The sequence below is a fragment of the Aspergillus brasiliensis genome, assembly GCF_001889945.1.
Source record: "Aspergillus brasiliensis CBS 101740 unplaced genomic scaffold ASPBRscaffold_3, whole genome shotgun sequence".
Classification (NCBI taxonomy): Eukaryota; Fungi; Ascomycota; class Eurotiomycetes; order Eurotiales; family Aspergillaceae; genus Aspergillus; species Aspergillus brasiliensis.
This window is the reverse complement of record NW_027137444.1, coordinates 2,760,167-2,786,440: the sequence shown is the minus strand read 5'-3', so window position 1 is coordinate 2,786,440 and position 26,274 is coordinate 2,760,167. Positions and strand designations below refer to the sequence as shown.

The 26,274-nt window shown below is 51.6% G+C and overlaps 10 protein-coding genes across 10 annotated transcripts; 7 read left to right on the top strand and 3 right to left on the bottom strand.

Moving 5' to 3' along the window:
- Positions 1-575: 575 nt before the first annotated feature.
- Positions 576-1,735, top strand: ASPBRDRAFT_120500 (NifU family protein; the record flags this gene model as incomplete). Its single annotated transcript, XM_067617351.1, has 3 exons — positions 576-875; positions 957-1,496; positions 1,580-1,735. The coding sequence occupies 3 exons, from the start codon at positions 576-578 to the stop codon at positions 1,733-1,735; spliced, it is 996 nt and encodes a 331-aa protein (XP_067482348.1).
- A 1,575-nt stretch (positions 1,736-3,310) lies between these two features.
- ASPBRDRAFT_474845 (uncharacterized protein) lies at positions 3,311-4,034 on the bottom strand. Its single transcript, XM_067625862.1, has one exon. It carries the CDS (start codon positions 3,898-3,900, stop codon positions 3,529-3,531), a length of 372 nt encoding a protein of 123 aa, XP_067482347.1. The 5' UTR covers positions 3,901-4,034; the 3' UTR covers positions 3,311-3,528.
- Positions 4,035-4,528: 494 nt separating this feature from the next.
- Positions 4,529-5,317, bottom strand: ASPBRDRAFT_40356 (uncharacterized protein). Its single transcript, XM_067624333.1, has 2 exons — positions 5,154-5,317; positions 4,529-5,074 (listed from the first exon to the last, which is right to left on the bottom strand). The coding sequence occupies exon 2, from the start codon at positions 5,052-5,054 to the stop codon at positions 4,533-4,535; it is 522 nt and encodes a 173-aa protein (XP_067482346.1). The 5' UTR covers positions 5,055-5,074; positions 5,154-5,317; the 3' UTR covers positions 4,529-4,532.
- Positions 5,318-6,008: 691 nt separating this feature from the next.
- Positions 6,009-6,637, top strand: ASPBRDRAFT_474849 (uncharacterized protein). The gene has a single exon (XM_067625863.1). It carries the CDS (start codon positions 6,207-6,209, stop codon positions 6,531-6,533), a length of 327 nt encoding a protein of 108 aa, XP_067482345.1. The 5' UTR covers positions 6,009-6,206; the 3' UTR covers positions 6,534-6,637.
- Positions 6,638-9,513: 2,876 nt separating this feature from the next.
- On the top strand, positions 9,514-12,234 carry ASPBRDRAFT_193761 (uncharacterized protein; the record flags this gene model as incomplete). Its single annotated transcript, XM_067620670.1, has 2 exons — positions 9,514-11,663; positions 11,727-12,234. The coding sequence occupies 2 exons, from the start codon at positions 9,514-9,516 to the stop codon at positions 12,232-12,234; spliced, it is 2,658 nt and encodes an 885-aa protein (XP_067482344.1).
- Positions 12,235-13,241: 1,007 nt separating this feature from the next.
- ASPBRDRAFT_172742 (60S ribosomal protein eL15) lies at positions 13,242-14,827 on the top strand. Its single transcript, XM_067619733.1, has 4 exons — positions 13,242-13,494; positions 13,729-13,885; positions 13,951-14,177; positions 14,255-14,827. Exons 1-4 carry the CDS (start codon positions 13,408-13,410, stop codon positions 14,393-14,395), a joined length of 612 nt encoding a protein of 203 aa, XP_067482343.1. The 5' UTR covers positions 13,242-13,407; the 3' UTR covers positions 14,396-14,827.
- Positions 14,828-15,663: 836 nt separating this feature from the next.
- ASPBRDRAFT_53051 (HECT-type E3 ubiquitin-protein ligase) lies at positions 15,664-19,372 on the top strand (the record flags this gene model as incomplete). The annotated part of the gene is made up of 3 exons (XM_067626998.1): positions 15,664-16,231; positions 16,291-18,405; positions 18,468-19,372. 3 exons carry the CDS (start codon positions 15,664-15,666, stop codon positions 19,370-19,372), a joined length of 3,588 nt encoding a protein of 1,195 aa, XP_067482342.1.
- Positions 19,373-21,230: 1,858 nt separating this feature from the next.
- On the top strand, positions 21,231-22,530 carry ASPBRDRAFT_53050 (zinc-dependent alcohol dehydrogenase family protein; the record flags this gene model as incomplete). Its single annotated transcript, XM_067626996.1, has 5 exons — positions 21,231-21,268; positions 21,330-21,399; positions 21,467-21,535; positions 21,608-22,283; positions 22,337-22,530. 5 exons carry the CDS (start codon positions 21,231-21,233, stop codon positions 22,528-22,530), a joined length of 1,047 nt encoding a protein of 348 aa, XP_067482341.1.
- Positions 22,531-22,835: 305 nt separating this feature from the next.
- Positions 22,836-24,097, top strand: ASPBRDRAFT_172734 (uncharacterized protein; the record flags this gene model as incomplete). Its single annotated transcript, XM_067619732.1, has 3 exons — positions 22,836-23,449; positions 23,545-23,725; positions 23,807-24,097. Exons 1-3 carry the CDS (start codon positions 23,034-23,036, stop codon positions 24,095-24,097), a joined length of 888 nt encoding a protein of 295 aa, XP_067482340.1. The 5' UTR covers positions 22,836-23,033.
- A 113-nt stretch (positions 24,098-24,210) lies between these two features.
- ASPBRDRAFT_73303 (uncharacterized protein) lies at positions 24,211-25,682 on the bottom strand (the record flags this gene model as incomplete). The annotated part of the gene is made up of 5 exons (XM_067629206.1): positions 24,211-24,288; positions 24,352-24,872; positions 24,925-25,456; positions 25,518-25,585; positions 25,679-25,682. 5 exons carry the CDS (start codon positions 25,680-25,682, stop codon positions 24,211-24,213), a joined length of 1,203 nt encoding a protein of 400 aa, XP_067482339.1.
- Positions 25,683-26,274: the final 592 nt, after the last annotated feature.

The window sequence follows — 26,274 nt, the reverse complement described above, 5'->3', positions numbered from 1 at the left end:
GGGTCGATGCGAGGAGCAGCGGCAGCTAACGTTTGGTGCTGGGACGAGGCACTGAGCCGCCAGCGACATGTCACCACATGTTTTGCTTTACCTCCACACCAAACACGTCAAGGTCTTAGTGGTCCTGAGCCAGGAAATTTCAGGCAAGGCCGGGCTAACCGCGATACTGGGTTCACCAGGTAGCAGGCCCGGAAGCATGTGGCCTCTTGCACAACGCAGTTATAACCGAAGCGGAACTCGGCTGAGAGGAAAAATTATGTTACACCCATGATATATAGTGCTTAGTACGACGGGCGTATATGCCTACCAGTGAGATAGTCTACATTACATTGTACGAGTAGCAAGCAGAAGAATTGATTGCCGAACAATTCCTGGGGCGACGATGTCAAACTGCTGGCAGTTGATTGGTGGAGCCTGCCCTCCATTTGTCAGCACTCTTCTATCGGGAAGATCACGTGCACCCTCATTGCGTCAGAGGGAATCGACTTTCCCATCGGCATTTCGGTCACTTTTCTTCTAACCAGGAACGAAGTCTGATACCTGCCACTCCCCTCTTTTTCCATCACAGCGACAATATGTCTGTCAGCTCAGCGTCTGGAAACATGCTTAGGCGCACTCTCTTCGGCGTCAGATTGACTACGCAGCAACTGAGTGCTGCAGAGTGCTCCTCCCGGATCGCCAAACCCGCGGTGTTCGGATCATACAGAAATGTCCACCGTTCGGCACGATTGCCTGCTATCACCGCCTCAGAGGCTCGTCGCCGGCCGACCTTGAAGCCTCACCAGCACTCGCTCGTGCAGGCTCGCGTGAACGGACCATCGCCGTCGAGCAAGCGCACGATATTCATTCAGACGGAAAACACCCCGAACCCTGATGTAAGGCTTCCCGTGACACCCCAGCACGGAGATCCCAACGAAAGAACAAGCATCTGACCCTTGTATGCGGAACCCCAACAGGCATTGAAGTTCATCCCTAACCACCGTGTCCTCCCCGAGAATTTCCCGACCACCTTCCTCGAGTACCTGTCACCCCGCTCTACCCTCGCTCCTCCGCACCCCTCTCCCTTGGCAGCAAGCCTGATCAATGTCGACGGTGTTACCTCTGTATTTTACGGTCCCGACTTCATCACCGTAACCAAGGCGACCGACTCCAACTGGGCGCACATCAAGCCCGAGATCTTCAGTCTCATCACTCAGGCCGTGACTTCGGGCGAGGCGATCGTGAACACCGTTGCCAAGTCAGGTGCTGAGAATGCCCAGGAAGGTGGCGAGTCGGAGTCTCTGGCCTACGAGGAAGAAGAAGACGAGGTTATCGGCATGATCAAGGAGCTTTTGGACACAAGGATCCGGCCCGCCATCCAGGAAGACGGTGGCGACATTGAGTTCCGCGGCTTCGAGAACGGTATCGTCTTGTTGAAGCTGCGTGGTGCTTGCCGGACCTGCGACTCGAGTACCGTGACGCTGCGTAACGGTATTGAGTCTATGCTTATGCACTATGTGAGTATCACACACACACACACACTACCTCTGCATGCATCTCGAGAATTGAGTTTGACTAATTGCGTGCTTTCTACCTACAGATCGAAGAAGTCCAAGGAGTCGAGCAAGTGCTTGACCAAGAAGAGGAGATCTCGATGCACGAGTTCGCCAGGTTCGAGGAAAAGCTGCGCCAGCAGAAGGGCGCTGCCGCCACTGCCTCGACGGGCGGCAAGGGAACATTGGATTCGGCTCCCTGAATACCAATACCCTTTTTACATGGTTTCTTATAATTAATCAACTTATACTTCATCACGTGTATTGTACTTTTGACGCTGGATATATTACCATCTGGGTTTACGGTCTATAGAAAGCTTTGCCAGACAATGCTGAATCTCCTCTCTATCAGTATACCACTAAGTTAAGCACGTCTGTATTGCAGACCCCAACCAATCCCAATGTTCATGCATCATAATGATCCATATATACTAAGGACGACCAAAATAACCCAACATGAAAATCCCACGCCAGGAAAAAGGTCTCAACCGAGCCGAGGATGTCACATTCACACACACACACACACACACACATCACTACAAACTACCGATATCCACTCTGTATCTGTGCGTAGCGTAGCCCGGCCCACCAGACCATGAACTAGCCTTCTAGGCACATATTAAGTGTAACACTAACACCGGACTGGCAGCTCCTAGCCCCCTAGCCTCCTAGATAGGTAGTATGTAGCGGCAAAAGATCATCATCGGGGGTCGGGGAGATCGGGAAATGGAGTCAGAATGTTTAGTTTAGCTGGTATTTAGTAGCTAGCTTCAACCTAAATGGTAGAGGTTCTGTTTGGTTTTGCTTGCTCAATTTAGTTGTAGACTCGTAAATTATGTTTGGAGTGGGGATTCGTTGTCAGTCGAGTAAATTGATGTAACTATCGCTTTGGTAGATGGGGATGTGGATGGGGGGGGGGGTGGGGACAAGGGTGTTTTGATGCGTTGCGAGAGGTAGTATAGTAACAAGTAAGTGCCAGGTCTTGGTGTAGTTTTACGGGAATTGAAATGGATTGGTGGGTGGTTGTTTTAGTGTATGCTGGGGAAGTGGCTGTCTAGTAGCTAGTGTCAGGGGAGGGTTATAGGAAGTAGTAAGTATATACTTACTCGGACTGATGTGGTGAGGGGATGTTGCTTGTATGTAGTATTTCTACATAGTAGGCTTAGTATGCAAGAGTGAAAATGTCTGGCAGCCAGCTACTACTTAGGATATGCTTTTGTCTGGTTAGTACGGTAGTAGTCTACTATGAATGATATAGTGGCAAGTTGTATTTAGAATCATCAATAAGGCGGGAATGCCTTAGGTGACTCAAGTACCATACACTACTAATAGACTAGCAATGCTTCTTCTAGTGTGAAGGGCCGGGGTTTGGTATACCTGGAAGGTGTTCACTCGGGTACTATTCATTATCAAGTATTGCTTCCAAGTCAATCTATAGTTTCTTCTTGTCACCCTATAAAGACTAATCAAGCTATATTCCAGGGCACCTTAATAATTCTGTACTTATATAACCCTGTTATCCTTCGATGCACTGTCTCTCTTCCTCCTGTCGACCAGTAGTCTCCTATACCCTCCCGCTCACAATGCCTCCCATAAGGCTATAGCAGATCTGGTAAGCTTGGACCGTGCCCGGCATATATTCCCCTCATCATCAAAGTGGGGCTATATTCCGAGATCCTCTTGGACGAAGATCGGTCCGAAACGTGTCATCGATGTATGAGATAGATGGAGGTTAACATCTAGAGATATTGCCAGTTAAGCATAGTACTAGGCTCCAGTAATTCTCGGGAGGGCTTGGGGGTTTGAGTAGTAGTGGAGGATTGATGGTCTGACTAGTCGTGTGGTACAGACAAACTTTCTGAAACCAAGTCGGATGGGTCGCATGTAGAAATCCGTCCGATGTTCGACATTTAGTAAGATGACTTCCGTAAGAAGAGGCAGGAGGCGGAAGAGAGCCGAAATGGTAGGATCATATTGCTAACGACTGCCATTGCGCTCATATGGAGGGGGGAAGGGGGAAGAAGAGATAACTAGACGAGGGAGGCGAGAGTTGTATAGTATGAGGTGCGAAGATGCATGCCGGGAGTGAGCGGGATTGGAGCATCGGAGAAAATTGAGTCAAGGAGACAGCAGACTCGGAGAAAGCCAAAAAATCAGTACCTAAATGAAAGAATACGACGAACCATAGAGAGATGTAGTGGGAGGCGATATCTCCAAGCGGCATGCTGGGATACATATCACCTGATGCTATGGACATGAATAAGCCGTGATAGTTACTGTCTGTACCCCAGCTCTTCTTCCTCTGGCAAGTAGCAAGAATAGTGTATGGAAGGTAGTACCTATGGTGATGCCATAGCCAACCAGACATCTCATGACGGCAGCATCCCTAGCCCATGCGAAGCATAGCACTGCAGGACGTACACGGTGATGGAAGAAGATTAGATCGGCACTCTTCGGCGAAAGGACTTCGGACAATATGTCCACTTGGTCAGCAAAATTGAACTGGAATGGGCTGGACTTGCTCTAGGCTCTTCGATACCCTGGATAAGAAGAAGGAACTGTCAGGGTCGGACCTCTTGATACGACGCAACCTTAATCAAGACATCTTCCTAGTACGGTAGGATATATCACATTCATGACAGTCCGGATGCAGCCAGACGATCCATTCTTCTGGGGAAACAGAATCCTAGTAGGAAACATGTCCAATCTTGCATACAAGAAAGACGATTATATTACTTATGTTCTGCTCCTCGGAAGCGGGATACGAAGAGCCACGCATCGGTGCCACACCTCTAGTGGTGGGGTATTGGGGGGGTGTTGTTAGTTGTTAGTGAACTCCGCTGTGGCTGTAGCCCAATCGGACATGCAGACAAGTCAGATGAGGACATCCCCGAGTCCCACTAATCATGTTGGTCCCTGTAGCGCAAGTCCAGAGTGATCCGTGGGCCGGGGGTTCAAGCCTCATCGCTTACGAGGGGGCCGGGGGAAGAGGGCTTATGATTAATGGAGACTGGACCCGGATCTCGTTCCTTGGGCATGTCGCATCTTACTTGCGAGGTTCAAGAGTAATTTACGACTAGACATTCCATGAGCGGAATCCGAGCGGAATCCGAGTAGTGTTCTGCATATATTGGTGACGGTGTGGGTATGTGTGGAAAGAAAGTTTATGGGGAGGAGGGGGGAGAAGGGGAAGGGAGGAATAAGAGGTCGGCAACGATAAACAACAATAGCAGAAATTGGCAGGGCAGATGAAGAGACAAGACTGAAGACTGAAGACAGGATTGGCTGGCAACCGAAGGCGGGAAAGCTCCCTCCGCAATTTCCAACGGAGACGATCCTGCAAGAGGAATGGACTCCATAGGCAGGATGAGGCATTGATTGGATCGCCATCCCTTGCCTCCCACTTAGTTTAGTTCTTTCCCCGCAGTCAGGTGCATGGGCTTTGGAGGGGAGGGAGGGAAGGAGGAGAAGGAGGAGAAGGAGAAGAAGAAGAGAAAGGAAGAGGAGTAAAGGGATGAGCATGTTCGGTCAGACTAGATAGACTACTAACTAGTCAGGGAAAAGTAAGACGAGATGGATGTGCATTTGCTGCAAGTCCAATGTATGGAGGGTCATCATTACCTTTTTGCCCATCGTTCAGGTTCAAGGTACGTGCAGTGCAGTAAGTATCCGGGAGGGGAAGAGAAGCGAACTAAGGTTGGAGCTGAACGCGTTGATTCGCGTTGGTTTGGACCCGCGGCCAGGATTGCCGTGTAACCTAACGCCAGTATGACGTTAACGAATTCCCACTGCGGAATGACACAAAGAAAACACACTCGAATAAAATTTCATGCATGAAAGAAAAGAGGAAAAGATACTTTTGGTGTGAGGTGGGGGGGAAAGATGAGGTATTATTATGGAATGAAAATCGTGGTATATGTGGTAAATTCTGTTAACACTTTCGGACTTTATTATTATGATTATTACTCTTCTTCTTCTCCTTCCTTATTATTATATTATTGATTTTGCTTTTGATTCCCCTCAATGCCCTCGGCATGCATACACTCACAGGAGTAAGAAGTACAATCTGCTCCTCCTGCCACAGTACTATCACCATATCAAACCCTGTCAATAATTTCTTCATTGGCGGTCGCATGATGCCCACCCAACCCTGGAAAATGAGGATAGAATTTCGAAGGTTTCATGGTGCATCGTTGTTTGGAACCGCTGCGGCCGAGAAATCCCTCCAATTCTCCTTCGGGGATTCAACCGGGCTCAGGATAGCCCAACAGCCTTGATCCTCCCCCGTTCATCGCTCAGTTTCTGGGTTGCGCCCAAGCTCCTTCAAGTGTTTCCAGTCTTTCCCCTCCTCCCCAGCCTCCACAGCCCCATCGCGGGTTGGATCGGACGATTCCTCAACAAGATTTTGCCCCAGGTTCTGAATCCGATAGGGTTTTCAACGGCATTGCGTCCCCTCTATCTAGAGAGTTTGATCTCATTAACTAGTTAACTAACTAACGTTAAGGGAAGCAGCAGAAATTTAGTCATCAATGTACCTGATCTTTATTTAGTTAGCTTCTATGGACTAATGTCCATCAGGGTAGTATCTACTAGTTAGTAGAAGAATCATAAGAAAAGCCCCGCTTCAGGGTCAACGGGGAAAAAGAGGAGAACAGAAGGGAAAAAAAAAAAGAAATGGACCAGGCCGCCAGTCGCAAATCCGGCGATGCTCAGAGGGCGACCGGGGCATTTCGTCTCTGCCAGTCAGAAAGCGCGGAGGATCTTCGACTTGGACCTCCAGAAGTCCAGAGGCCCGCCCGGCCCACTCACGGGCGTTCCATCCATGGCCGACTGGTTCTTGCTCTCCTCTTTTTGCTGCTGGTCGCCTGCTGCCTGTCATACTGCTACTGCTGCTGCTACTGCTGCTGCTGCTGCTACGGACTTTCAATCACTACTAGATTCCCTACTGTAAGAACCCCCTTCTGCCCCCAGCTTTTCTATTCTGGATTTATTGATTTTTAAACCTTTCTAAAAGTTCTTCAGGTAGTCTAGTCAGATTGAAAGTTGTGCAGGAATCTCTATTGCCCCCGTCAATTCCTCCCCGGTTCTCTCTCGCTCTCTCGGTTTCTGTTTGTCTTGAAGCAACTTCATCCTGCGGCCTCTGGATCCGTACCGTATCTAGACTCACGTAGAATTGCTTACCCCGCCTTGGAGCGATGAAATGATCGTATGCTCCAGGTACGTAGTCGCCCCCCTTTAGCCGTGGTTAGTGTGGATGGAGGTAAAAGGTACCGGGCCACAATCGTTCACTTGTACTTTGCTTTCACCACGGGCTCGAAGATTGGCACAGCTGGAAAGGACCAGGATAAAAAGAACCACAACCACGACCAACTTCTCCCTCCTCCTTTCCCTCCAATCCCTCCCAAAACTAAACTTGCTACGGTCATAGTAGCTCACCTTTCACACACACACACACACACCCTTGACACCAACTTTCACCTCGCGCCACTGCTGCTCGGTGCTCCGACCCGTGGCTCGCTGGTTTCTCCTCCTGGCTCGTCTCGTCCAGTGGCCTGAGGTCGACTTTGACTAGTCCAGAGCTACCTCCCCTTAGCTTGCATTAATATTATCCTACGCAACTTACGACTGTACAACCTTCCTTCTCCTCTTTTCCCTCTTCCTCCTACCACCGTGCTAATTCTCGGTCCTTGATCATCTTTCTTCTCTCTTTCCCCCCATCTCCTCTTCCCTTCCTCAACCACTACTTAGTTATCACTCTCACTACTTCCACTACTTTCCTCTCTGTTGCTCTCTGCCGCTTTCCTGTCTCCCTTGGCCCACTCTCGATAAGGCTTGCGATCACACCACACCCCATCCCCGGCTGAAGATCGTCATCGGTCAAGCAACGTTGCAGAAGCCACACTGCCACTCCTGTCTGTCTCTGCGACCTGCGCCGCTCTGCGATCCGCACACACACATACTCTCTCACTCTTTCCTTCACGCCCGCATCCCCCTCCAATCCCCCTTCTTGCGCCGTGACAAGCTCGGGATTAAAAAGCGCCTAACTATCAACCTAATTCGCTTTGGTCGGGTCGCCAGAATAATTTCTGGCCTTTGACGGGCTCTCTCGCTCCCCTTGCTGCTGTGATCGTCGCTCGTCAGTCTCAAGATGCGCTGCTCTTGAGATCTGCCCATAGTTACTGGTGCCATCTTGCCTGCCAACGTTATCCGTCTATGGTCACGCTACCGTCTCCCCATCCCGCGCACCTATTTGATCCCTTTCATCGCAACTCGACATACAGTGAGGTCATAGGTCTTCTCGAGCGACATACCGCAGATAACCCCTCCGAATAATCATTACCACCACCACCACCACAAAAAAAAGTTATAACTGGAAATCGGAAAGAACAAACATATTCTTCTGTTGGTCTGGTGGCATTGCCCTCTAGACCTGTCTCGATTTCTTTGCCTTTCGACTGGTCGCAAAGCGCCATTTTACACAATACCTTCTTTGATTAGACAGAAGCCTGGTCGCTTCGCCTGGAGAACATTCTCCAGCTACAACTGGGACGGATTTTTACGGTCGGGTCGATTGCTTGTGTTTTATGTTGGATAGATGGTACAAAAAGTTGCGTTTTATTCCCTGTTAGATTGGTAAGTGAATCGTCCGGCTACGTGCCCAATTCCGCTCTTCCGGGGACAATTGCTAACCGCATGGGGAGGCGCAAACAGACGCGATCACGATTTTCTGCGATTTCTACTTGTCTGGGACGATCGGCGATACCCAAGTTGCTATACTGGTTCCGGGTTTGACCTGGATTTGTACTTTTCCATAAGGTACGTTTATGATTCAATTGTCGTGTGTTTTGCCTTGTGGTTGTGGTCCGTGGCCTTGCCTTCCCCGCAATTTCCCCGGGGGGGTTATGAGCTGTATGATCCCTCAAACGCCCCATCCGTCGCCACTGCTTTCTAGCAAGCGGATGACTCGAAGCTCTTGGTCCATCTGAATTGGGTACGGACGAACGGGCAGTTGTGTGCTTTTGCCGGCCTCAGGTTCGATGGCTCCTCTATTAAAATTCCATGAGAAGCTTCTGAGACGGGGCAGCCCCTGGAATCCAGGCATGAGAATAGCATGATCTCGTTGAGCGCATGTGAAACGGGATTCTACTGGGTTTTTCTGGGGTTTGATCATATGATCCGCAGGATGCTCAAGAGACTGGTGTTCTTCCAGGCCCATGGGTGGCTACCCGTCTCGCCACCCACAGCTACTTCCCCCAACTTAACCAGCATACACGAGCTACACCTGGGCCTGTCAGGCTTCCATGATTCTTTTTCCTTTTGCTCGGCAAATCCCGTTTCCCCGACTGAATCTCATCGATCCTTTTGCACTTCTACTTTACCATTCCTCTTTCTAGCCCTGGAGTGTTCCAGTTCTTGTGTATCTGCCTCAACGAGTATCAGCCTGGGCTAACTTATTATGCCGCAAGCAAACAGCTTATACCTCCAGGCGCACCTATTTCTCAAACGAAATAATTTCCTCCAGACACGGTTGTTTCTGAATTACTATTAGAGTGTTTTTGCCTCGTTGCTTTTTCGCCCACGCGATTTAAACCAAAGGTAACAACTACCCCTCTTGGCTCTAATCTGCCATGCGGTACTTACTGGCTTCTAGTGAATACCCCGGATTCTCCATCTGTATTTTGAAGAGGCCAAGCGTTTGTTACACGGATCGAGTCATTCACGATCTAGTATCCTCTGACGTCAGCCGTCTCTGTAAGTGAAACCCAACGATGGCTTTCCATATATCTCCATCTTGTTTCTTTCATCTCGCTCTTCTTTCCGTCTTGCAACGACCGATTCACCGCTCTCAAACATTCCGCCACATATAGTCTTATCTCAGTTCACGTTAACTGTTTTCTCACTCCAGTATTCACTGACATTTCATGGCCAGTGTACTTTGCGCCTTGCTATACACCGTCTTCCAGTCTTTATTCCAGACACCATGGCTGCGCCACCCGGCAAATCTACCGCGCAGGTGACCAAGCCTGTCACTTCATCGACTCCGACCAGTAACGTGTCCGCTAGGCTAGAGAAAACCCACCCTGGCGTTCGCCGTTCCACCCCTGATTCCGAGGCTTTGGCGTCCTCTGATGACGATGGAGACCATTCACAGCAGGTCGCCACGTCTACGAGCATGCCAGCACCCAGGCCTGCTCGCCGTACGTCATGGCTGAATGAAGTGCCAGTTACCGCGACCAGAAAGGCATCATTGACCACTAGTGGCCCCTTGTCTACTGGCGCCTCTAACCCGAGCAGTCCGGCTACCGACCAATCTGGGTGGCCGAACACGAGTCCCGGCATCGGTAGCTCTATTCCTTGGAACCATGTAGGGAACAGTTCCTTTCCCTGGGGTACTGGTATCTGGAATTCCGAGTCTCGGAAGGAGCCTCCGCCACGGCTTGCAGAAATCGTCCCATCCCCGACAATGTCCAATCCCTCTACTGCGAGCAATTACTTTACAGAGGAAATACTGAGCCCTACGACTCGTACGACCGCTGGCGACTCGGCTATTCCATTCTCAATTCCTCTGCATCCGACTCCAAAGACCTATCGGTCGCAGTCATACTCGGTAGGTCAGTTGGATCCTGAGTTCCTGAGCTTCATGGCGAACAAGTCCTCGACCCCTTACTCTGGCGGTCGTCCTCGTAATGGCGGCAGTCAATTCTCCGCTTTACAGCATCGGTCGTCGCGGCCTAGCCTTCTCGGCGAGCTGGGTCACGATCCCGCTACGCTTGGGCGTGTGCGCGAAGACGATGACGATGACGCTGGCAGCCCCGATGGTTCGGACGGTAGCTTTAGCAACTATGCAGCCAACCAAGCCCGAACCATTGAGCAGCTCGCGAGGGAGAATGCTCTTCTACGCCAAGCAGCAGGGCAGATGGACAACCAAATGAGAGATCGTACTATGTCGTCTGCATCCGCAGCCAGCGGATATGCCATCGGAAGTGGCATTCATAATTTGCATCGTATTCGCGGCAGTGTCCCCGAGGAAACAGACCTGGCGGTGGAAGATCTTGACGAGGTTGGCGATATCCCTGGTTACAATAACATTCATAGTAGTGGTCGAAGGAGACTCTCCGAACACTCAGCAAACCTCGAGAAGCAGCTCCCCCCTTACACGTCGTTCCACAACCGTACCTTGGACAACGTTCGCAAGGCCCATTGGCAAACTTCCCTTGACTTTGGGAGCATTTCGGATATCCCCCAGAGTCGGCGCCACTCCTTCGCAGACATTCCTATGCGACACGCTTCTGTCTCGGGCGAATCCCAGGCAGCTGCCAGTACTAGGGCTGGAATGGGTGATAGAGAAGAGGAATATGCGAGCATTGTTGATGGCCCTCTTTCGAATGTTCAAGGCCAGAATCGTGAGTATCCTCGTTTTCATGTGGCCCCTCGTCCCGAGGAACATGAAATGGAGACGGAGTATTTACGAGCTCGTCGATTTGCAGAAGCCTATTTTGCTCGCGACCCAGTTCTCCGCGGCGCCGACGGCCCCGCTGCGATGGCCACGTCCCTTCACCAGGCATACACGATGCCGAACGCCTACGGCCGCCACCAGCCTGGCCTCACGCATTCGCACCAAAACCAGCTCTTGTATATCGTTACGTTCAAATGCCATCGGGCGGATGTCTTTTATATCCAAGAAGATACCGGTCTCCAGGTGAAACCCGGCGACCTAGTCATCGTCGAAGCAGACCGCGGTACGGATCTTGGAACTATACAGCATGCTAACGTGTCTATGCAAAGAGCCCGGGAGCTAAAACAACAGTATGCCGAGGAACATTACAAGTGCCTGATGATGTTTTCCAGGCAGGGCCAGAATGGGGCCGCCAACGTGGTTAATGCTCCCGGTGGTGTACCGGGCTTGAATAACAGAAGCGCCATTGGTGGCATGGGTCCACATGGTCCGCATGGGATGCAGGACTCTGCTGCCGACATCAAGCCTAAATTGATCAAGAGGCTTGCCCAAAATCATGAAATCTTAACTCTGCGTGAAAAGGAGGGAAATGAAGCGAAGGCAAAGCGGGTTTGCCAACAGAAGGTTACCGAGCATCGGCTGAATATGGAAATTCTCGATGCCGAATTCCAGATGTAAGTTCCCCATGTGTCGTTCCGCCTAGTTATCCATGTGCTAAATAAACACCAATTTACTAGGGATTGGAAAAAGCTCACCTTCTATTACTTTGCGGATTCCTACATCAACTTCAATTCGCTTGTTACCGACCTTTTCAAAATCTACAAGACCCGGATTTGGATGTCAGCTATTAATCCAGCGTCGTTTGTCACGCCCCCCAGTGCTGGCTTGTCAGCCCCAAACCCTCTAGCTTACAATCACGATGCACAAGCGGATCGCCCATACGGTCATGGTCGTGACGCTATGGGCACGGGACGAGACATCGGCGCCAACCAGATGGGGATGTTGCGCAATGCCTATGCCGACTCGTATCAGCCGTTTGGCCAATCTTCTCGCCAACCAGAGCTAGGTGGACTTGCATCTGTGGATCCATTTTCTCCCTACTCGGCGAACAACTATGGATCTTTGGATTCGGGATATGTTGATTACGGCGCAGGTACTGGTGCAAGCTCCGGAGCATCCCGTCTACATGCTGCCCCGACCGAATGGGTAAACAACCGTTTCCAGGGGTTGTCCCTGAATTCTTGAGGAGTACCATGAGATTTCTCTGTACAAATTGGTTCAACGCCGCTGTACATCGAGAGCAGCTTCCTCCCCCCCCAAATCATTCACTTCTTCCGCCGCCTATGCAAAACCTATCCTCGTTCCTTCCCACCCCCAGGAAGGACCACCCGCTCCACTTTCATGTATTCAGATTTCACTTTTCTCACTGTTCTCCTCGCTGACTTCGCTCTTTTACACTATCACTACATCTCTCTTTCCTAATGTGTTTCTTACAAAGAGATTAGAAATCATGTGCAACGGATCAAAAGGAAAGACTTATGACCTGTCGTTAGTGCTGATAATTAATCATAGACTTCAGCTTCGATGGTCTGAGGGCTTAAGCATGTTCGTCTCTCGGACACTGCTGGAAGCAATTAGATCATTGCAAATTCAACGGATCGGTTTTCTTCTATATCTTCTAGCTGCTAATTGTATATTAAGCTATCGCCTAATCAGCCCTATGTGTTCATCCGGGCGGTTGTGAAGTCTCCATATCTAGGCTTGTCAACATGGGGTTAAGGCTTCTGGCTTCTTGCTTGCCCTTTTCCCTTCATGTTGGACAAGCCAGGTTTTTAGTCTCATAGATCGATCTTTGATGGTAGTAGTAGTATCCACCCCGTCTGTTTTTGGACTGCGCAGGAGGCGAATGTAGATAGCCTAGGATGGAAAGGGAGGATACATCATTTTCTTCCATTCATTCTCTATACCTATAAAACCTATTAGCAATAGAATGAATCCATTGCCCTCAAGACTACTACTATGTTGCTTTGAGTTCCTCAGCGTTGTCGCCTTGTAGCCTTACGGTCGCAAAAGAAGCCTAGAGACGGGAAGGCTAGTAGAAGAAGTCAAAGAGGAAGGCGGTGTAATTGGCACCTCAGGCATCAGGGAATGGGAGACAAAAACATGATTGGTCGGAGTGGGGGCTCGCCTAATTCTCTAGCGTCCCACACACAAGGTCGTTGAAGAGTCTACTATCTTTGTTCCTCCAACTTTTCAGCTGTGACAACCGACGACAATCGACGACCTGCCACGCCGACAAGGTACGTTTTCTCGCGCCCCTTCGCCGTTTATCTCTGCTGCGATAAAAACGAATTGCTCTGCGGCTTTCGAGATTCGAATTTTGAGAAACGAGAGACTGATATCCCGATTTTCGTCCAGATGGGTGCCCTCAAGTACGTGGAAGAGATCCAGAAGAAGAAGCAGTCCGACGTGATTCGCTTCCTGCTGCGTGTCCGTTGCTGGGAGGTGAGAATTCCCCCCCAATTTGCAATCACTTAACATCCCGCCGGGTGCTCGTGTGGTTTGCCATAGGATACCCTTCTTGCAATGAGAAATGGTGTTACTGGGCGGCTCGAAACGACTTTTTTTTTCGCCGGCGGATGGATGTGGCACAAACAGAGAGACTTTTCTGTCTGGAGAGGAGCCTCAATGTGTCTTGCTATACACTCGTTGAACTTTGCTGAGAGTGCATCAATATAGCTCCGTCAACTGAACGCTATCCACCGTGCTTCCCGCCCCTCTCGCCCCGACAAGGCTCGTCGTCTCGGCTACAAGGCCAAGCAGGGCTATGTTGTCTACCGTATCCGTGTGAGACGCGGTGGTCGTAAGAGACCCGCTCCTAAGGGTGCCACCTACGGTATGTATATTCGTTGTCTTCGAGTGATGGGGGTAGGACGGAGGCTAATTCGTTTGCGAGTACAGGCAAGCCCACCAACATGGGTATCAACCAGCTCAAGTACCAGCGCGCTCTCCGTGCTACCGCTGAGGAGCGTGTTGGCCGTCGCTGCGCCAACCTGCGTGTCCTGAACTCCTACTGGATCAACCAGGACTCCACCTACAAGTACTTCGAGGTCATCCTCGTCGACCCCCAGCACAAGGCCATCCGCCGTGATGCTCGCATCAACTGGATCTGCAACGCTGTGCACAAGGTTCGTTACGATCGCTCTCGGGGGGCATTTGTCCTTCCTCTTGGTTACATATCACTGACCTGGCATGCGTTTTATAGCACCGCGAGGCCCGTGGTCTCACCGCCACCGGCAAGAAGTCCCGTGGTATCAACAAGGGCCACCGCTACAACAACACCCGCTCTGGTCGCCGCCACACCTGGAAGCGCCAGAACACCCAGAGCTACTGGCGTTACCGTTAAATGTAGATGGGGTGTCTACGGGGGTTGTTGGTTATGGGAAAAAATTGATCCTGTGGATGTCACTATTTCGATCAAAACTCGCATCTACGGTGCCGTTATGGAACTGCTGGGGTGCGAGCATAATGCAACAGATCTTCTGGATCGGATGTTAGCCAAAATACCTTTTTCACTTTTTTCTCGGTTCAACTGTATTGTTCACCTAACGAAGTATGACGACCACTTTTACCTTGTTCAACGATCTGCAGCACGTAGGGCGTAGCTAAGGGCAGGGGGTGGACTGGTGTAGACCGGTTTTTGCTTCTGCCGATCAGTGCCTGGTGCCTTGGCAGGCGATTGAGTCGGAAATAGACAGCGCTACGCTGTGACTGCACTATGTATAGCTCTGGGCCACTCTGAGTGATGATGTCTGTATTGCAGGACCTCCAAGCCCACCAGAGAGAGAGAGAGTCTTAGGCCCAAGTCGACCAGTGTCGCTGGTTGCGAGCCGGTAGAATGGAGCCCCAGCGAAATAAAAATAGCAGCGTTGGCGTTTGTCCCAAAGGCCAGTGAAACCCCGTCCGGCGCCCGACGTTGCCTTGAAGCCCACAATTCAAGGCCCGTCGGTTCGTCCAGTCAGCGCCTATCCTTTCCGGGCCTCAGGCAGCCAAGTCTCGTGCGCCCATCGCAGCTTGCGCATCCGCTGGGCTAAACTGGGTAACTTCCCCCCCCCTCAAAGGTGGGAGCCAAACCCACTTGCTTACCAGGACTCATTTCTTGCTCCATCCCTCGTTTTTCCTGTGTCTCCCTTGCCCTGACGTCTTTCCTTCTGATTTATCCCCCTGTTCACACTTCTTTCCGCTTTTGTTCCAGGGGCGCTCTTCATTTCCTCGTCCTCGACCAGCTCCACGTTACATCCCCCTCTCTCCTCACGTTACATACTACTACCGAACACTCCCCTTTGATACCCTTACTCATCAGCTGTTTCTACAATTAGCTACACGCTCTTTATTCTTTCCTGTTGAAACGGTCTCGACTTAAACAAACCTCCTGGCCACGATTTCCTCCGCAGCAACTTACCAACTTACCTCGTGACACTATCCGCGATTCACTGACTTATCGTCCACGAGAACGAAGCCCTATCTACCCCTGCTTATCGCAGACCGTACCCTGAGATCTATACAACTTCTTCGCCTGCTACCACTCCCCCAATCCGCGTTGCACAATCGAACGCAACTACCAAAAGCAATCCACTTGATCTTTCGAAAGCTGGGGACAGCAAATGTGCCCATATGCCGTCGCGGACCCCATATAACCCATCCTATCCCCCGACCTCCGGTTCCCCGTCTAGTCATATCCGTTCGGCTGCAATTCCTTTCCCGGCTGAAGGAAACTCACCTCATCGGATACCGCAAGATGGTTCGGGTCTATCGTCTATGACTGGAAACCCAGCTACTTCTCCTCCTCATCGTCGGGGCCACTCTCGTTCCGTTAGCCATCCGTTTCCCTCACCCTTTGGTGGCATTACGAAACGGCGCAATCGGTCGATCTCGAAGAAGGATAATTTTCTGTTTGATTCCGATGATGAAGATGACGATGAAGTTACATACTTGCCGGACCCCAACTCGTCCAGCCCTCGTAAGGGGGCCGCGCGTCCGACTCCGGCTGAAGAAATGACCTCGGGAAAGTGCATGGTCTGTAACAGCACAGTGCGTTGGCCGCGGAATCTTAAGGTTTTCCGGTGCACGGAATGTTTGACTGTGAATGACCTGGAGCTGTTTGTGGATTCTGGCAAGGCTGGCGGCAATGGCTCTTCGGTTAGTGATGGAAAGGCACCCACCCCCGTGGTACCCCGAAAAGGTATGGGTTGAATTCGCTGGGTTTCTTTACGCAACAGATAATGAACTGACTTTGCTTAGCTATGCCGCTTTCCATCGAGCGAACAAAGACGATCCTAGACGATTGCCTCTCCAGGTATCTCCGACAGCTCCTGGAACCTCAGCAGCATACTTCAGCGCCAGAGAACTTTAGCGGAAAGTACTTGGATGTCGGGCAGGATGAGAATCTGTCGCAATCTCCAACTCAATCGTCCGGGTACTTGTCTGAACCGCGACCTTTGGCGGATCCCCGGGGCCGCAGTTCCTCAACATCCGGTAGGCATGTGAAAACGGAGGGAGTAAGCGGGGTTCCGAATTACTCGAAACCTAACTTGACCCCTTCCTATGCTCCTGGAGAAAGAAAGGGCTCTGAGATGAGGAGCCGAGATGCTCAAAACACCCCGAGACGTGATCGCTCGCCCCGGAATGCTGCTCGATCAAATGGTCCGGAAGGCAGGGGTCCTACCAGTCGTCCGTACATCTTCAGGTCACTTGAGGAGTATATAATCACGTCGTTTAAAGGCTGTGACTGTCTAAACAGCTCCTTCACCACAGCACAGCCGGCTCCTCGAAATGTTGATAACAGCAGCCCACCGAAGCAGAAAGCCGAACCAAGCTCTGCTCAGGCGCCCAGTCAGGTAACATTCGAGCCCGATCCGAAGCTGCTGCTTCTCGGGGACATTGCAGAGAACTCCTCGTGGTGGATGAACGAAGTAGAACAGATTAGTAGCTCTCATCGGTCCCGCTCGAGAGAGCGCCGGGAGAAGACCTCTAGCTCATCTAGGCCTGTTTCTTCTAGGAGCCCTCGGATCAATTGGGCGGAACTTGCACAGTGGTACCACATGGTTATGACGGCGGGAACGTCATGGGTGGAACTGTGGTCAACAATGAAGCCTACCGAGATGAAGAGGGAAGAAGACGCCGTTATAGCCCAGAAGTGGAATGCCACCGACCTAGCTATGGTCGACAGAGAGATTACAGAGTCGCGCTTACATCTGCACCGAACACTCTTGAAGGCGACCGAGAATCTTCTAAAACGGCCCAGACGGCCATTGAAAAGGCCCGAGGATACCAGGTTTCTGCTGATGCTACTCACGAACCCCTTGATTTATCCGTCCAGTTCATCGTTCGCATCTTACAGTTTGGCGCCTTCAGCGGCCCGTGGTGATCGGAGGCCTTCTCACCCGAAAGATGGCACCCCAAGACCGGCTCCTCGGAATCCGAAGCCTCCTTCGAAATCCCGAAGCAATGGACCGGGTCATCATCACGGCATTGTCAAGCGGATATTGGGGCTGTTAGCTAATTTACCGAACGACTGCCATCACTACTTGGTGTCCTGGTTCTCGCGTTTCTCGGCCGGGCAATTCGAGAAGATCGTGGACCTCGTAGGGGGGTTCGTCACCCATCGTTTAATGCGCCAACATGGGCGAAAGCGCAGCGAGTCGGCTCAGCACGACGACGATTTGGTGCCCAGCTTCTCTAGCGCCGCGGGCCACACTCCGGCCGAGCTGCATGCGGCAATCAATGGCAGAAGCCCCAACAAAACAGCGAATGAGCAGCGCGACCAGCCCGTGGTTTACACGGATGACTGGCAGGTGCGAGCTGCGGCGCGAGTGATGTCCTTGCTCTTCACGGCGAATAATGCGAACGTTGCTCGGAAGCCGGACGGCGTCCTTGGCCAAGATGCGGGCTCTGTGGCTCGAAGTCAGGCCAGTCGGCGGGGGCATATGATTCCGATCAGTTCCTTTTACAATACACTGCTGGACTATTCTGACCTTGTCGCCGACTTTGAGGCCTGGGAGTCAAAGACGACGAAGTTTTCCTTTTGCCAGTACCCTTTCTTCCTGAGCATCTGGGCCAAGATCCATATCCTAGAACACGACGCGCGCCGGCAGATGGAGGTCAAGGCCCGCGAAGCGTTCTTCAACAGCATCATGAGCCGGACGGCGATCAGCCAGTATCTCGTGCTGAAGGTGCGCCGCGACTGCTTGGTGGAAGACAGCCTGCGAGGAGTCAGTGAAGTCGTCGGCTCCAGCCAAGAGGAGATCAAGAAGGGACTACGGATTGAATTCCTCGGTGAAGAGGGCGTTGATGCGGGAGGCCTCCGCAAGGAATGGTTCCTGCTACTTGTCCGAGAAATCTTTGATCCTCACCACGGTAAGTAAACGGTTTTTGCCAGCCAACACACGCGATGAGCCAGTTGACTGATTTTCGTATAGGGCTATTTATCTACGATGACGATTCGCGATACTGTTATTTCAATCCATACTGCTTTGAGTCCTCGGAGCAATTCTTCCTGGTTGGCGTTCTACTGGGGCTGGCCATCTATAATTCGACCATCCTCGACATTGCGCTGCCACCGTTCGCTTTCAAGAAGCTCCTGGCTGCCGCCCCGCTGTCGTCAATCACGCGGCCTACGTACAAGTGCGGCCTCGATGATCTGGCGGAGCTTCGACCGGCGCTTGCCAAAGGTCTACGGGCGCTGCTTGACTACGAAGGGGACGTTGCGGAGACGTTCTGCTACGACTTTGTTGCGCAAGTAGATCGGTACGGTGAAACAGTGTCCGTCCCCCTCTGCCCGGGAGGCGAGAACCGGCCGGTGACGAACGCGAACCGCCGGGAGTTCGTGGACCTATATGTGCACTTTCTCCTGGACACGGCGGTCACGCGGCAGTTTGAGCCGTTCAAACGAGGGTTTTACACGGTATGCGGCGGCAATGCGCTCTCTTTGTTCCGTCCGGAGGAGATCGAGCTACTGGTGCGCGGCTCGGACGAGCCGCTCGACGTGGGGTCCCTGAGGGCGGTTTCCACGTATGACAACTGGTCCAGTGCACGGCCAGAAACGGAGCCGGTGGTCCGGTGGTTCTGGGATTTCTTCGAACACACGCAGCCGCAGGCGCAACGGAAGATCCTGTCGTTTGTGACGGGAAGCGACCGAATCCCAGCCATGGGGGCGACGAGCCTGTCGATCCGGGTGGTGTGTCTGGGGGACGAGACGAGCCGGTTCCCAACGGCGCGGACGTGTTTCAACCAATTGGGACTGTATCGGTATGAGACGCGGGAGAAGTTGGAGCGCATGCTTTGGGATGCGGTGTTGAACAGCGAGGGGTTCGGGCTGAAGTAGACACGGGAGCAGGACTCCCTCAATTGAGCCTTGGCACTGGCGTCTGGGGCATCTTCCCGGGGGGGTTATCGGGCATTGACAGCATTAGCACTAGTTCATTTTGAGTGTTGGGGCGTTTTCTTATTTCATTTATTGTACGAGGTTTTTGCGGTGGTGAGATTCGTCCGGGGTACATCTTGTAGACGGGGCTGGACCAAGTTGATGCCCTGCGGGGGAAGAGCAGATGCATCCGCGGTGTATTGTTGACAAGGGCACTGATACGAGCTGCCGGCGGCGGTCATGAGACGGCAGCCACGTAAGTAGCAAGCAAGCAAGCCAGTCGGACCGGGAGAGAGACGGCCGTGGCTGCCGTGGGGGAGGGGACGGTGTCGGGCCATAACCAGGGAATCGGACCGAGAGAGGGAGAGAAAGATGTACATAGCAGTTGCCCGAAGATTAGAGAGGGTCCCGATGCCAATGGGTCGTTGGGCGGCCAAATGAAAGCGGTAATTACTCGAGTGGTGCAGTAGAAGGCAGTAGACAGTAGGCAGTCTAGTGTTTAGTGTCTCCTCTCGAAGTTAACTTGGTAGACCACAGTCAGACAGAGAGGGAAAGAGGAGGTGCATGCATGAGAAAACAGCGCTAGTCGTGCCGTAGCGAGTGGGGCTGCGGTGAGTTTGTTTGTTTCGCGTTGCTGAAAAGGCTGGATGGAGAGAGAGGCTGGAAGCACTCGAGTAGCGATCGTCAGTGTCAAAGCAGATGCCTCGATGAAGACATTCCTTCATTCATTCCCTTTGCTAACTAGAATAACCATATCAAGAACCATCTCTGTACGATGGATACAATCCATCCCCTGGTTCCTGAGCCGGTCCGGTCCAACTCTCCTAACTCCTAGATCTCCTAGTGAAAATCAAGGCCACTCGGGAAGACCACCGTGTTCCAAGTGGGGTAGGGAGAGAGGTCGGTGGGAATGAATGAAGTCATGCGGATCGCAAGCTGTGGGGGTAAACGCTTCACCCTTAACTCGTTGTAGAATAGTAGGATAGAATAGAGGTTAGAGAGATTCTGGCGGTTTCTGTGATGAAGTCATAGGCTTTGGGTCGCTATTTTCTGTTTCTGCGATTCTCCTGGGTTCCTAGACCCACTTGTAGCTAGCTAGCTGCTGTTAGTTTAGTCTGATCCTTGTATTCTGTTGCTAACTGCTAAAGGTTGTAGTGTTGTTGGAGGAGGTGGTGGTGGTGTAGATGGTAATTGCGGGGGGATCACGGCTCGTGTGACTCTGCTTATCGTAGTACTACTAGTAAGAGGAAAGGGTCAGGTTGTGACTGGATAGAAAGTAACTTTGTTGGAATTGGGGGTTCACGTACATAGATAGATTCTTGAGTATTATTGAGTGTCTTTCATGGACGGGATGGGATGGGATGGAAAGGAATAGAATTGGTCCCATGTAGTTAGTGAAGCCTTAGGAGGACAGATCCCCGGAGAAAGACAACAACAACATCAGGCCATCCCCACTGGGGACTAGCTCACACTTTCTTACGTATGGTAAACCGTAAGGGAAGTTATTCCTGATCGGATCCTGGTATAGAATAAGTAGTTAACTTTACTTACTTCCTTTACCCCTCGAATGGCTGCCATTCAAATAGCCTCGTCTTTCCCTCTTTCTCTTCCTCTTCGTCTTCATCTTCTATCTTTTCTCTTTCACGATTCACACTCTCACACATCCTTCCTCTCACTCACTCACTCACTCACTTCCTTACTCTTCCTCTTTGACATCTTGTATGTTTCTTGGCCTTCCGTATTTGCTCCTCGGGTCTGTTGGTTCTTTGCTGACGGTGTCGATTGTCTGTAGTAAAGTGACCACATCATCATTATCATCATGGGTTCCACTCTTCCTCAGACTATGAAGGCTCTTCGGTATGCTCCCTTGTCCCTAATTGCAGTCATTAGTTGGGATGTAACTAACCATCAAAACCAGCTATGAGAAGCCAGAGTCGCACAGCATCGTCGACGTCCCGCTGCCTGAGCTCCGTGACAACGATGTCTTGGTACGCTCTTCCGTCCTGTCCCTATATATACATACATACCATGCATCTCTAACATCCCCTTTCACAGATCAAAGTCAAGGCCTGCGGTGTCTGCGGAACTGACCTGCACATCCACGAGGGTGAATTCATCGCTAAGGTAGCGTAGCCTCTAAACTCCTGCTCCCCCCATATACTTCTTGGGTTCCACTAACAAAGAGCGAATGAACAGTTCCCTCTCGTTCCCGGCCATGAAACCGTCGGTGTCGTCGCCGCCGTTGGCCCCAAGGTCAAGGGCTTCGACATTGGTGACCGCGTCGTCGCCGATAACTCCGAGCTCTGTGGCGAGTGCTTCTACTGCCGTCGCGGCGATGAACTGTTCTGCGAACACTTCGAGGCCCACGGCGTCACCATGAACGGTGGCTTTGCTGAATACTGCGCGTACCCTGCTGGCAGGGTATTCAAGATCAAGAACCTCTCGGATGTGGATGCCACGTTGTTGGAGCCCGCGAGCTGTGCGGCCCATGGTTTGGATAAGATTGCGCCGAAGATGGGGTCGTCGGTGTTGTTGTTTGGGGCTGGGCCGACTGGTTTGATCCTTGCTCAATTGCTCCGCCAATGCGGTGGCTGCCGCGTGGTGGTTGTCGCGCCTGAGGGACTGAAGATGGATCTGGCCAAGTCGCTGGAGGCAGGTGACGATTATATTGCGCTGTCGCGACAGGATCCTAGCGCGCAGTTCCAGAAGCTGAAGGACGAGAACCCCTACGGGTTTGACATTGTTGTTGAGGCCACAGGCAGTGTCAAGATCCTCGAAGACTCGATCAACTATGTCCGGAGGGGCGGTAAGTTGGTCGTGTATGGTGTTTATTCCAACAAGGACCGTGTGTCCTGGCCTCCTAGCAAGATCTGTAAGTTATTCCGCTCTTTCTTCGGCGATGTGGATGTATACTGATGGTGATAGTCGGTGATGAAATTACCATCCTCGGCAGCTTCTCTGAGGTGTACAAGTTCCCTGCGGCGATTGACTACCTCGATTCCGGCAAGGTCAAGGTCAAGGGCATTGTCAATAAGACGTTCAAGATTGATCAGTGGGAGGAATGCTTGGCGGCGATGAAGAACAAGACGGCCATCAAGGCGGCGATTACTTTTGATTAGTGCTGGTCACTAGAGTGTATATAATGAGATACGTTTGAATATTGAAGCTGTGCTTCACTGCAATCTGATGGATAAAAATTAAATACTAAACAGTTCACGAGATGTGGTGGTATATATATGGGTGAGGACCCGGGGAGTCACACTGACGTAGATTTCCACTAGCCTGATCTTAATATCATGATATAAATCAAACTGAGGACCTTGAGGCCACTTTAGCATACGGAGTTGATGCAATAATGAAAATGTGTCATTTTGAGCTACCTAGCTAGTAGTTAGCTATAGCTATAGCTACAGCTAGGTTCAACCCGGAAGTTGAACCAGCCGCACTGATCAAACTAGTAACTAGCAGCACCGAACTTATCGATAAGAAAGATTCTCCACACCAAGCTCTCTCTCTCTCCTCACCTCACAACCATCTTCACCCTCCTACTACTGATTCCGCTCTCTACACCTCCTCCTCCTCAACCAACCCAATCCCTAAAGTGCCAATAAATTATTTCAAAATGGTAAAACCCCTAACCTTCAAAGGCGACAAGCCCAAAAAACGCAAGCATACATCTACCACCACCACCTCCTCCTCCGACCCACCATCCAAAAAACAATCCACCACCAGCACCGCAGTCCAACAAGATGACGCCTCCGACCCCTCCGCCCACCACGACGAACACACCCTCTCGGACCAATCCTGGGTCTCCGCCGACACAAGCAGCGACATCTCCGGCCCTATCCTACTCATCCTCCGCACCGCACCACCAACCTGCCTCGCGACCGACGCGCACGGCACCGTCTTCGCCTCTCCGCTCGAGAACATGATCGAGGGGGACCCTCGGACCGCGGAACCGCATGATGTGCGACAGGTTTGGATTGCGAGTAAGATTGCGGGTATTGAGGGGTGGAGTTTGAAGGGGTCGAATGGGCGGTATGCATACCCTCTCTCCCTTATACCTCTTCCATTTTTTTTTCCCTTTTGATTGATGAATGAGCTAATATGTGGTATTGGTGGTGATTGGATAGGTACTTGACTAGCGATAAGCACGGCATCATGTCCGCCAATGCATCGGCTATTTCGCAGCATGAGATATATACGATTAATGAGAGTGGGGTTGGGGGTGGGGGGTTCTTTGTCTTTGGAACGGGGACGGGGGAGTCATCGTCGTCGTCTTCTGCTACTACTACTACGCAGAGGGGTGATGGTGTGGAGGATAGGAAGGAAAAGAAGCAGACGTATCTTGTTGCGCGCACTGTGCCGTCGAAGACTACTGCTTCTGGGACGAAGGTTGAGGTTCGCGGCGATGAGACTAATTTAGCGGATGAGGATGAGGATGGGGAGAATGCGGGGGGGACGAATATTCGTGTGCGCATGCAGGCGCGCTTCAAGCCGCGCATTCAAGCTAGTAAGGAGATTAAGGCGCGGGAGAAGATCGGGAGGAAGGAGTTGGAGGGCATTGTGGGGAGACGGTTGGATGATGATGAAGTCAAGAGGTTGAGGAAGGCGAGAAAGGAGGGTGATTTCCATGAGGTTGTCTTGGATGTTAGGGTTCGGGGGAAACATGATAAGTTTGCTTGATTAAGTTCTTATTATTTTTTCTATAGATGTTTTGTTGTGTCATGTACAATCTATTCTATCATATGTTTATGTAGGTCTAGGGTTGCGGAAATGTCTATCTAATGAGGTTGCAGTCATGGGTCTTCCGGTGGAAAATTGAACCAGCTGCTTGGGAGCACGCTCTTCTTGCACAGCGGACAGAGACTGCTGCTCTGCGTCAGGGATGTGTCGATGCATGGTGGGTGATAAATGTGCCCACACGGCAGCTCGCGCACTGCTGTTAAATCCCGCTCAAAATCATCCAGGCAGATCGCGCACGTCGTCTGCTGTCGGCTGAGTCGGTTCTTGTGCTGCGCATAGGCGTCTGAGTGACCTGCTATTGTCGCCTGAGAGGGTCGTCTGACGGACTCGCCATCTATTGCTTTTTCCGCCTCATCGTCCGCCTCACGGATTGCCACGGTGGGTGTCTTGGAGTCCTTGTCTTCAGCAGCGTGTTCAGTGATTCGCGGTAAATGTCCCGACGATGAGTTCTCATGTATCGATTCGTTGTCACCAGCATCGCCCATGTAGATGTAAATGGGCATTGTCTCCAGGAACTCTGGCGGAACCTTAATATGAAGCTGGGCTAGCTGCTCCAGGTCGGCTTCTCCGGCTTCCAGGCGGCGCTGGAGCTCCCGCTGCTGCCGCCTATACACCAGCTGGTAAAATAAGAGGAGGATAAGAGTAAGGACGAAGACTGTCCCGAGAATAGCGAGAATAAACCCCCATATACTGGGCATCTTCTTTCCACCGCTATCTGAACAATATGTCAGCTTTGTGCTGCAATGTTTACGACAACAAAAGCCTACCTATATCTATGACTGCAATCAGTCGGGAAGCCCCTGACGGCGGTAATGCAGTTAGGTTCTCATTATCACCGGGGTCTGGCGTGCTCCCGTCGCGTGACAGCTGTTCCATCAAGGTAGCACCCGCCGCGCCGGGGATTCCGTACACCGGAAAGTTGCTCTGCGATTGCCAATTGGCGTTGCCTTCCAGCATCCAAGCCGGATCATTTGCCGATGGCGGCTTTGTGTCATCGTTGGACGGCAGGAAAAAGAGCAGCGCGTCCGGCACGGTGCCCTGCGAGACATTTAGAAATGCCTGCGAACATTCGTCGCTTATCCAAGGTGCCAGCCCGATCACACGGCCATCGAACGGCGTGACGCTTTGAAGGCGGGTGACATTGGCCGGGATATACGGTTCAGTGGCATTGTTGCACGGATCCTGAGCTCCGAGGCTGGGAACAAAGAGAAGTCCCTGGATTGAGCCTTTGTCCGGGGCTTTTTGTTTCGACAGGGTCTGAACGGTATCGTCAAGCTTGAGAGAAAAGATTGCACTCTCCTATAGGGCACAGATCAGCTTCTTGTACAAAGAATACACAGTATTTCACGGGTTGACGCACATTCAGAGCGATGGTGGTGTTGGTCGGATCAGCAAAGAGCGTCGCAACCGTGGTGATTGATTTCGCAGCTAGATAAGAGGCATATCAGCGATCGCTCAGGTATGGACGGTGACTCAAGATCGAAGGAATGTGCAGCATTCTACGAAGCAAGGGGAGCATACTCATGGTGTGACACGGTCGTGCCACCAGCACGAGATCCGTGATCAAGAGGAATCCAGCAGTTTAAAATCCAAGTCCAGGGAGCATTGTCATCCGCATCCCGATCCGATTGAAATGTGAGTCGAGTCAGACGCACAATGTCTACTGCAATGGGAAGAGTGCGCGAGCAGAGGCAATCTACTATCTCGTCTACGAGACTTGTGGGAAGAATGCTGACAGCTCAGGTCTATTCGACTGCCCGTCGCGGATAATTGCGACGGCCACCTGTACCAAGGCTAAGACCATGCTGAAAATTCTGCAGGTTTGCTGGGGTACTGCTTCTGTGTTGGCTCTCCGCGGATCAAATTTGCTTGTTTCGACCATCCTGGTAGCCTGTATGCTGTTTGCAGTGAATGCGACGTTTGCGGCATAAACAGAGCAGGGTTGCTACTGATGGTCTAAAAATAACCAAAATGAGGATGGATTGAATGCAAGCATCCCATCCACAGCAGCCATGACATGGTTATTGGTTCTGCCAATGGCAAAAGGTTAAGGAAGGGTCCAGCTGTAGCCTGTACTACGCTGTGTCGAGAGTAGAGGCGATCACTGCATTGCGATG

What these genes read in the sequence shown, in the direction of transcription:
- ASPBRDRAFT_474845 (XM_067625862.1), bottom strand. Translation starts at nt 3,900, where the DNA reads ATGTCTGGTTGGCTATGGCATCACCATAGGTACTACCTTCCATACACT.
- ASPBRDRAFT_40356 (XM_067624333.1), bottom strand. Translation starts at nt 5,054, where the DNA reads ATGCTCATCCCTTTACTCCTCTTCCTTTCTCTTCTTCTTCTCCTTCTC.
- ASPBRDRAFT_474849 (XM_067625863.1), top strand. Translation starts at nt 6,207, where the DNA reads ATGGACCAGGCCGCCAGTCGCAAATCCGGCGATGCTCAGAGGGCGACC.
- ASPBRDRAFT_172742 (XM_067619733.1), top strand. Translation starts at nt 13,408, where the DNA reads ATGGGTGCCCTCAAGTACGTGGAAGAGATCCAGAAGAAGAAGCAGTCC. An exon ending in TGCGTGTCCGTTGCTGGGAG is followed by an intron (nt 13,495 to 13,728) that starts GTGAGAATTCCC and finishes GCATCAATATAG; the next exon opens with CTCCGTCAACTGAACGCTAT. An exon ending in TCCTAAGGGTGCCACCTACG is followed by an intron (nt 13,886 to 13,950) that starts GTATGTATATTC and finishes TTGCGAGTACAG; the next exon opens with GCAAGCCCACCAACATGGGT.